The sequence below is a fragment of the Mercenaria mercenaria genome, chromosome 1, assembly GCF_021730395.1.
Source record: "Mercenaria mercenaria strain notata chromosome 1, MADL_Memer_1, whole genome shotgun sequence".
NCBI classification, from domain to species: domain Eukaryota; kingdom Metazoa; phylum Mollusca; class Bivalvia; order Venerida; family Veneridae; genus Mercenaria; species Mercenaria mercenaria.
Window position 1 is genome coordinate 73985572 of NC_069361.1, and position 11370 is coordinate 73996941.

Here is an 11370-nt window from a genome sequence, read left to right on the forward strand (position 1 = left end):
TTCAATTTCATCTAAAACTGTAAGCTATATACCAATAAAAGAAACTGTTTTTTGTTTCATATAAAATTCAGCTACTTCAGAACAATTTTGTTACAGTTTCTAGATTTTCACTCCGTCGTAGACTTATTTTCCACAAGATATCCATACATTTGCTTCAAGAAAACGAAAAGAAAAAGAGGTGTTGAATAGTATGCAGTGAAACGCAAGTCAACTGAAGTCTGGTACCCTCATACTGCCGCAATTCAGAAAGCGGTCCGCAGAATAAACACCCTACTTTCGTTTTCAAGTAAACAACTCGAAAACATACGAATATTAGCATGAAAAGTGTCCTATTTTATGTAAAATTCATTCCACGAGTGAAGTAATGCCCATTTGGCCCCCGAGTTACGCGCAAATGCGCGAAAAATGGAAAAATAGGATCTATTTATTAGAGACTTCTTTCGACTCTACACCATGGAAGCACATTTTTGACCGAATTACAGCAATATAACCTGTAGCAGTAGTTCACAAATTTTAAATGGGAGATGAGTGCTCCTTATCTGTCCACCCTACAAAAACACAAAAAAACATGTCTTGCACATTTATAATTCACGATACTCATATGTATGATATTGCGCTGGAATCTGTTTGAAACTGGTAGTATATATATACAGTGCTCACCACAAAATTAAGATGTGGTGTGTGCCCCATCTGTCCCCCTCCTCCCTTCCAAACATACACATGCACACACTTGTCTGTTACAGAAAAAATATGTTATGAACATCTACACTTAATTGAAATATCATTTAAATCCCTTTAAAAGTGTCAAAATGTTGAGGGGATGTCAACCACACCTATGCTTCCATGGATTAATTGAATGAAAATTCATTGGAATCCCTTTCAAATTCTTGAAGTAGTTCATTTGCAGCGCATCCTCTACACTTGCACATCCAAGAAAAATATGTCTGTCAAGCATGTCTACGCTTCATGGTGACTTTATGTATGAAGTTTCATTGGGATCACTTGAAATATGTTGCGCCCAACAAATTATACGTATGAAATTCCATTCGAAACGTTTGCAAACCGATTGGCTGCATGGATCATTGCATTGACTAATGTACCCATCTTAATTTTTTCGGTAAGAGGGTATAACACATCTAACTTGTTATCTAATCAGATTGGACGCCAGTTCTGAAACATTTCTTTGCTTTTTATACAAGGGTCTAATTACTATTATTTGTCTGCCTATTTTGTGAGTGATACACTCTTGATCTTCATCTAGATCAGTCTCAGAGCGCAGCCGTGACATGTTTGTTTATATTTTATTTATAGTCTCTACCGTAACCGATATTGGGGACTCCTCCAGAAGACTGTTAGCAATTCTTGTAGGTGGATAGTGCAAGTTACAGAAGACGCTCCAATTTAAGAAGCTTCCTTGGTTCTTTAGCTTGCCAGGTTTAAAGCACCCAGCGGGAGCTGGAACTCAGAACCCCTGGTTTCATAGTCAGACAGTTTTTCCTCTGGACCACTGCGTCCGCCATCGGTCAGTTTCAAAAGTGCTCATACACAACCAGTCACATGATTGAGTTTTGAGACGGTTTACTACCTCAGCCTCGACCCCGCTACAGCACAGGCCCTATCTTGTCTTTGTACACTAGGTGACAATTCTTTTGTCAAACGTGACAAGCTTTGAATTATATGTACCAGTATGTAACATCTATGTCGTTTCGCAAAAAATGAAAACCCTACGGAAATACGAAGAATATCTTTAAAAAGTAGGCCTACATATATCGTCATTTTCTACAAATGATAAGACAATGGCTTTATGAAGATAAGACATGATCGAGCGACTTTCATACATGATTCGCGCACAGAAGCCACTGCCCAAACGGTGTTATGCTTGTCAAAATAAAGCATTTCTATAATTCAATGTATTAAAATCATAGGTCGTACCAGTAACGGTTAGTCCTTGCAGCGGACGTTCTCGCATATCGCTGCGGATGACATTCGAGGTCTAGGAAAAAGTTTGACATGATGGGTCAAACTTTACATGTACTTTCATCTTACTGTTGATTAACTTACTTGAATTTTGTTCATTAAAATGTATTGGCTTTTATTAGGTGACCAATAATGATACGCATTCTCCAACTAGAGTACGTTTGGTCTTCTTTACTTGCATTCCTTGGAATAATATGATATGCGTTTGGACAATGCTTAAGATTTTTATTCTTTCATGTTGATCTTTTCATGAAAATTTAGGATGTTTTGCTATTAAAATTCCTAAGATCTTTATGTAGCGTTAATGATCCGTCGTTATATCAGTATTTTAAGAGCGTAAGTTATTTTAATTTTCGGCATGAAATTTCTCTAAAACTGCATACTAGATCTTAGAAGGTTTTTGACCATTGCGATCGCAAATAATATTCCCAGTAGTATACATTATTATGTTCGTCATAATTACAAGACACCGTAGCACATTAACATGACAATGTTCTCATGACTGATTTGAAATTGATAACTTGGTCTTATTTCTTACAACTTCTTGTTTAATATGGTCGAAGTATGGACTTGCTTTTATTTACGCCAGTCTGATTAAATCAGGTTAATTTCAATTTGCCAAATATTTTCATTGACAGTCCTATTTGCAAGTTTAGTCAAAGTTTATTGCCGGCGTGGCGGAGGGACAACAAGGAAACCCTTCATGTAGGAAAGAACTTAACCTGATGTATCCAATGAGTTGTAAATAACACAATGACGAAGACACGAACGTAGATATCAAAGTGCCATCTTCATTTTAAAAATTTTAATTTCTCAGCCCGTTTTGTCAAATAAAATGACCACTGAAAATTCACCTAATTGTTTATTCCATAATGAAATTATTCCCTAAGCAACCAATAATTATTGTTATGGACAACACGGAAGAGGCAGTCATATAAATGTACGAAAAATGCTTGCAGGCCTATATAAAAGTTTTGTTCGTCGCATAGGCTACATATCTGTGTTACATTGTAAGTCAAACTTTGTGTAATACAACTTGCATTTAAACAGATATAAACTAATTACAAAACTAAATTAAAATATCATTCGATTACGGAATTATCAATGGCAAAGTCCGCTGACTATCCGAACATATATCAGGACGTCACATGTATCAAAGAGGCCGATAGGCCGTCAGAAAGCTACGAAAACTATAGACTTGAGGAACTGGGACGATTTCGGACTGATGGGACAGTCCCAGCCCGTAGCAATTCTTGTTGTACCAGTTGTTGCCATGGAGACGGATATGTAAAGACGTGCTTAATTGGACTTCTGGTTGTTGTTGTCTTAGGCGCTGTCAGTGGGGGGATAGCATTGTTTGTTAATGCAGCTACTGCTAAAGATTGTCAGTGTCATTTCACTATGCCCGATGGGTATGTCGCCCAAAGTCAAACGGAGACTAAAGAAAAAACCGGAGCGTCAGGTTCCACACCAGATACTAGAATTACAACTGAGGGAGATTCCGTGCCTCAAACACAAGAAACGAGAACAGGATCAACAACAACCATACAGAACAATAACAATAATGAAGTAAATCGTAAGTTTTGTTGTCTTACCGTATTTACGTCTCATTGGTAACTTCATGTTTAGTTTAAACAATATTTTATTCAACAAATAGCAGGTAATTACAATATATACACACATCTACTTCATGTTTATGAACAACAAAGTGTCATTAGATAGTACCATTCTCTTTTTCAATGTAACCGTTTCAGTTTATCAAGAAAAATACCTTCCCCCGTTAATACTGCACACAATTGTGCACACTTGACTGTACAAACAAAACATTTTTTTTTCTAAATTTAGCACTTTTTGTAAAATTAAATTATCTGTTTTTGGTTAATGTCCATAAATATTTATTCTCCCGGCATTGCTGGATATGTATCTGACACGTAGTTTTCATGATATATTTCATGTAGGCCTAACCTTGTTTGATTGTCTTTTTAACTAGTATGTTGGGTAATTTTGCTTTTTTTGTCAACACTATAACTCAAGTTTACGAGTCGCATTGTCCAAACTACTTGATTCCGAAAAGAATAAATAAAGTAAGGTTTTCTAAGATTATCAGCCTTTTGGAAACATAGTTTGTCGAGCTTTCTCGACATAAAGAACATCAAGTTACCGATATAATGGTCGAGAGTTCGATCTCCCTTTGAGAAGCAAACGCTCCTGAAAACAAATAAGACCATGTGTCATAGGTCATTCGTCCTCAACCTTTGTTTTATGTAATGAATTCCTCCAGCAGTAACTAAAATCGGCCGAAAATGATGCCAAAAGAGCACATATCTATATGTGTGTAAATCATTCATTTTATGCAACCTCGGATTTTCATTTTCGTTTATATTTCATTTTTCTTCAGTTGGCACGGCTGTATTCACAAGATGGGGAAGAACACGCTGCCCAAACACATCTACTACATTATATTCAGGTATTTCATATCTATTTTGAAAAGAACTTACAGCTTAATACTATGTACCTCCCTCCTGACGGTACCTATATCCACAAGGGTACGAATTTCATCAATGTTGCGGTGACTTATTTCGAGGGCTATATGTTGCTATTTCTGGCCTACTGTTTGATTCACATTTTTGTAACAAGGTTTTTCATTGATTTCTCATTCTATATAAGGCGATTCCATGTAATATTATACATCATTTAAAAGAAATCTAAGAACATTTTTAAAAAATCAAAATACCTCGCTTAATTTTTATATTATCATCAAAATTATTTTGATGTGGGCTAATTTTCATTGCATTTGGTCATTTTGGACACCAATTTCGTTTAAGATTTAAATTCTGGCTTCATTTGGTGATGGGTTATTTTTAAAAAAAATTCAGGTTGTCTTAGTCTTGGTTAGCATAAAAGCAACATGTCCATGCAAACATTTTGTAAAAATTAAAAAAACAAAAAGGCAGTGATTTTGGCTGAATTTTACAATGGGAAAACTACATTTTGGTCGTAAAATTGACATTCGTTAAGATATTTTAAACATTTTAAAAGATTCTACTATCACCCTTGGAGAGATGATCTATCGGGATAATTTTTTTATTATTATCAGATCTATACTGAACAGCAAAAGAAACTATCCAGATGTATAACTGGTATAGGCCTATCTTGAAATATTTTTTTTTTTAAATTTGAATTGTTTCTTCATACCAAAATTGCTCTTGAAGAACTTCAGGTGATAAATTTTTAAAAATCAATCAACGTTGAAGTCAGTAGTCCCACAATAGCCGTTTGAAAGGCTATATCTTTCGCGCGTCAGTTGCATTGTAACATTCCAACTGGGCGATCCCGCTGAATTTGATTCAGTCGTGCGGTGCAACCATCAACATTTTTTAAACTTTATGCTGTTTTTCGAGTTAGTCAATTATCCAATCTGACTAAAGTACATCTCCTATTACGCTACGCATAGGATCTGACAACGAGCTATTGATGGCCTCGTTCTGACAACCCTTCCGCTAGCCAATCAAAAGTTAACTTACAACATTCTGCAAGCTTTAAAAAGCCTTGGTATTTGTTCTCAGATCTTCGTTTAGAAGATCAAGTACTTCAGTCAGATTGGTCAATTATCAATATTTCCAATGACAATAAAATTACACAAAGAAAATCGTTAATGACAGGCGCACGTGAATTTCGTGCAAAACGGCTATTGCGGGACTGACTTCACGGTTGATCGATTTTTTTAAAATTTAACACGTGAAGTTCTTCTAGTATAATATGTAATGAAAAACACGAGTGATTTAGAAATTCAAGTTTTGTATTAAAAAATATCCCAGTTATAAATCAGGATAGTTTCTTTTGCTGTTCAGTATATATTTATAGTCATTTCCATTGGTCTAGATGTAGTCACATGATCAATGATAAGAAGTCGTATTGACTCGAAGGCGGAGCAAAAAACACGTATTGACCGCCAGCTGTGACGTCATCACTGTTTGACGTCAAAACAATGCGACGTCGTAAACAATTTACCACGAAAAATGACCAAAGGCTGCAGATATTTGTATTTAATGTTTATACATATAAGCAGGCTGGATTTAATAATAAAACAACTGTTGCCTTTTAAGTTCGGTCGATGCGCCCTCGGTCGATATCGCTTTTATCAGGTCGATAAATCCACATATCGACCTCACCAAAAGGCAATAATTGTATATTGTATAATAATTATATCTCGAATTTATTGCAAAAATGAATCATTGCCCTATTTACTTCTTGTAAGCACCAAACATGCGACAAACTGTAGAATAATAAATTTTCGTGTCCGCATAGAATGTTTGTAGCCTAACTGTTTCAAGTGAAACCCTGTAGGACAACAGCCGTTGTTTGATCCACGTTTTCTGTAACAACGTGTTCCTTGGCTTTGCAGTACCATCTACATTATTCCTCAGTACACAAAGGGTGGTAAAAGGATTTTTTTTTCTTGCTTGCTTTTAAAATTGTCTTTTAAAAAACACAGTGTCAGCCATTTTGGACACACAAAAGTATTACAATTTCAGTTTTGACAACTTTCTTAACGTCGATTTTATGTCTAGACTTTCCACGGGCCAGAATTTTGCACAGGAAAGATATATATTTTAAGATATATAGACATAAAATCGACGTTAATATGAATAAGTTTTAAAAAATCCCACTACCACTCCTGGAAACATCACAAAAAGTGATGTATAAATGATATGTAAATTATACATTAATCTTGTAAAGTAGCAACACCCTGTTGCCGATTTGGTGGATCAAATAATAGTAAAACCAACCCTATTTTTAAGAAGTACATATTGGCATTGTTTATATTTGACCAGGTTACACAGCTGGGAGCCCGTACGACGATTATGGGGGAACATCAAGCGTGCTGTGTCTCCCCGCGAATCCCCGATACGGAAAGTTCAAATCTGGATATTCACAAAGCTTTTTACACGGTGCTGAATACGATTCCTCCAATCAGGCACTAGAGGCAATATTCGGTAAAACCATTCAGAATAATGACATGCCATGCGCCGTTTGTGAGGTCACTGGTCGGAGCACATCTGTGATGTTTCCTGCACTCCAACAATGTTTCGATGGTTGGACCTTGGAGTACACAGGGTATCTCATGTCCAGTCATGTAGGTCAAAAGAAGTCCATTGAGACCATCTGTGTGGATAACGACCCCGAGACGCTTATCGGTGAAAGCCAAAATTCAAACGGTGCTCGTTTTTACTTCGTGGAGGCAGACGGCCAGTTGCCGGAGCCACCGTACTTTAGAGAAGCCGAACTTACGTGCGCCATTTGTTCCAAATAACAAAACAAACGGCAGAAGAGACGCTTTCATGAACAGAAGAAATTCTTGAAATTATGTAGAAGAATTTTTGAAGTGCTTTGACAAATATTTTCAGTCTATTTTTTCTTTGTCTAAATTGTAATGTTACTCTACTACATACGTTACGTGAACTACATGTATGTGTTTGAGTTATTTCCGCCTGGGTGTATACTAAGATCACATTTGTTGTTCAAAACGCAATATGTCTATGGAAATTTATTTGATTTCTTTTAAAATTTAGACTGGGTTCATAGTATTCAACTATTCACTTTTTTCAAGTTTTGCAGTGAGTGTGTTTGTTTCATTTAAAGGTGACTGTTGTCGTGTTGGGCAGTAGCAACGAAAATAAATGTGCAAGCGGTTATAGAATTCTTTATAGCCGTTCAAAAGTTGAACATAAATCATATGTAACACACTGATCTTTGCCATACTTCCTGCTTGAAGGAACTGTGTCACTGATTTTTGAAAAGAAATACTTGTTTCAATTTTATGACTTTTTTGAGATTACATCCACTGTCACTGCACTTTTTATGGGTTGGGGATAGGTATCAAGGTTTTGTAACACGTTTCCTTCAAGCGGGAAGTACTACATATAATATGAAGTAAAACTGATCATCCTAGCAGTAGGCTAAGTGTAACTTATTCCCTTAAGTGACCTATATTTTGGTGTTCTCGAGAATCGTGCTCAATTTTGTATTAACTGTTTTGAGATTAAGAAGACCTTTCTAAAATTGTACAGGTTGCTGTACCTTCCAATTGTAAGAAAGGCGCTGGAACAAACATTTGAAGATTTTAGCTATGAATTTTTATATTCAGTGTTATGCACCATCTCAGTGTTCAATACAAACGATTAAAATGTATCTGTAAATTATAGAAAAAAAATTATTCAAAATTGTTTTGTTTTTGTTTTTAAAAAGTTGCTAATATACACTTAAGGAGGTAGGTTACCTTCATATTTGTATGTGCGCATGCCCAACCGGAAGCTAACGTGACGATTTACGACAGCGTTTACGACAAATCAAATGTGTTCGTATATCCATTCGTCAGAAAAGAAAACATGTACCTGTCTCCGATCTGATGCTTAATGGTTTAATTATGCAGAAATAATTAATACATTGCCGCAGAAACGCTTCAAAACATTGTGGCTTTAAAATGACGTCATTGACGTCATGACGTTACGTGTCAGTTACCGCGTAAAATTAGTAGCTTTTATTTTTAAAGTACGTAATTTTGTGCATTTTCTTTATTTGAACTATTTTTAAACAGCCATTATTTACTGAAATATTTTTTATGTATCTTTCGCTCTGAATAACTAGAGCTATCACTAAAGGTGATGAATGTACCCCCCGCATGCACTGACACAGTACATTGCAATTTGACGCACACAAGATTGCATAATTATGTGGACTGTATGTATATAGACTGTATGTATACAGTATAGTAGCAAAAACAAAGTCCCATAACTATGCAGAATATTTATCTAAAAGAATGTAACATGCAGCATGCACAACTAGGGTTGGTACTGATCACTTGTGTGAAGTTTCATTAAATTGTGTGTAAGGGTTTGGTAGATTAGGCACGCACAAGATTGCATATGCAGACTGTATGTACATAGTATGTTAACAAGAAACAAAGTCCCATAACTCTGCAATTTTTGTCGCTGAAAGAACCTAACATGCCCCACGCACAACTACTGTTGTTACTGATCACTTGTGTGAAGTTTCATTAAACTGTGTCAAGGGGATGAGGAGAGATGGTGCGCACAAGATTGTGTCTATGTATATAGTATAGTAACAAAAAAACAAAGTCCCATAACTTTGCAAATTTTTTTTCTGAAAGAACCTAACATGCCCCATGCACAACTACTGTTGTTACTGATCACTTGTGTGAAGTTTCATTAAATTGTGTCAAGGGGATGAGGAGAGATGGTGCGCACAAGATTGTGTCTATGTACATGTATATAGTATAGTAACAAAAAAAACAAAGTCCCATAACTCTGCAATTTTTTTTTCTCAAAGAACCTAACATGCCCCATGCACAACTACTGTTGGTACTGATCACTTGTGTGAAGTTTCATTAAATTGTGTCAAGGGGATGAGGAGAGATGGTGCGCACAAGATTGTGTCTATGTATATAGTATAGTAACAAAAAAACAAAGTCCCATAACTCTGCAAATTTTTTTTCTAAAAGAACCTAACATGCCCCATGCACAACTACTGTTGGTACTGATCACTTGTGTGAAGTTTCATTAAATTCTGTCAAGGGGATAAGGAGAGATGGTGCGCACAAGATTGCGTCTACGGACAGACGGCCAGACAGACAGACAACCTGAAACCAGTATACCCCCCTTACAACTTTGTTGTCGGGGGGTACAATAATCAATATTTTGCTTCTTGTATATAGTTAAACTGAAATGTTATGCGGAATGTAAGAAAATGGATGATGGTAACCAATGTTATTGGGAATATAGCTGGGTGAAAGGTTACTTAATACGGCCATTTTAAAATAAAAATTGGGCAGTTTGATTTGTAATACCCATTTTTCAGTTTCCGTTTTCAAATTTTACTAGAAAATTGTGGTTTATTGAATTTAATTGATGTTACCATGGAAACGAAGCCCGTGACCTATATATCTAAATGTAAAATTCAAAAGCGTTAACACTGGTTTATTTAAGGAACACTGCTTCGGCATTTTATTTTCATTTTATAAATATCCATAATAATAATAGCAGCGTGCAGAACGATTTTTCCATAAAAATGTCAGACGAGGAGTACTGCTGTAAGTATTTTAAGCTGTGAAATTTGTTTAAGTAAATGCAAATAACACGAAAATATTACTTACGTTAGAATTAAAATGTTTTAAAGCTACATTAACAAGAAAGATTATCTTATTTAATATTTTTTTACAAGAAATTATGATAAAAAGCAAGATATAAGCTATTTTAAACATCTCTGTTGCCATGGTTACTTTAAACTTTAAGAAAAATAGGGTACCATGTAAAGTGTTTGGTATTTTGCTAATAATATTACCCAAATATTCCATGTTGGTCATTGACAGAATGGCACTAAAGCCGTCGAAAAACCCGTTTTCATGCATAGTTGTTTAAAAATGAGAGAAAATGCGTTACCATGGAAACACGAGCCCCGCGACATATATATTTTAAGCTTATATTCGAAAGCCAATGCGCATACTAGTAAAATTATTAATTATGCAGACTTCTACGGATAACAATGAAACCAAAATGCACTGAAAACTGTTAAATATACGTATTTTCCTTCTTCTTTCTATATAAAATACCTTTAGAGGGTCATGTTCTTCAAACCTGTATAAAAATTGTACTTGAAGGGCCAGAGATAAAAGAAATTGCAATTGTAGCAGTCAAAACATTAAATTACATGGACTACAAAAAATTGCTGCGGTTAAAATAATTTGAATTTACCCTGGTAACAAGGTAACCTACCTCCTCGCTCCAGCTCCTTTGAGAAATACGGGCGTAAACTGTTATCTACATGGGTCCTCTTCACTGGCTCACGAACGGAGTAGACAGGAACGAGTCTTACGTCACTTTGACCAAGTTTCATTACGATTGGCTCAAAATTGTGACCTCTAGAGTGTTAACAGTCAAATTGTGGACGACGACGGACGACGGACACAGGGCGATCACAAAAGCTCACCTTTGATCACTTCGCGCTCAGGTGAGCTAAAAACAAAGATTGCCGAAACATTTCAACCAAGAAAGCTCACATAGACGCCGACGCTAGGGCGAGTATATAGCACCCCTATTCTCCGAATAGTGGAGCTAACAAGAGCTCTCACAGGAGACAGCGTGCTCGTCTATTTCAATGCTAGATAGTGAAACTGGGCACATCTGAGGAAGCTGAAGCTGTCACTAGAGTGTTTAATGACTCCAATAAGAATGAAGATATTGGACAATAGCTTCAGTCTGTGTCAAAAGTATTAAGTAATAAGAGAAATAAAGAACATTGAATAAGTATAATTCTAAGCAAAAAGGGGGATAATTCATGAAATATTGGTGCGAATGATTTTTGCACCTTGTGTCA

General features: G+C 35.9%; 1 protein-coding gene across 1 annotated transcript; it reads left to right on the top strand.

The window, feature by feature from the left end:
• Positions 1-2782: 2782 nt before the first annotated feature.
• LOC123565149 (short-chain collagen C4-like) lies at positions 2783-8194 on the top strand. Its single transcript, XM_045359107.2, has 3 exons — positions 2783-3553; positions 4376-4444; positions 6813-8194. The coding sequence occupies exons 1-3, from the start codon at positions 3082-3084 to the stop codon at positions 7289-7291; spliced, it is 1020 nt and encodes a 339-aa protein (XP_045215042.2). The 5' UTR covers positions 2783-3081; the 3' UTR covers positions 7292-8194.
• Positions 8195-11370: the final 3176 nt, after the last annotated feature.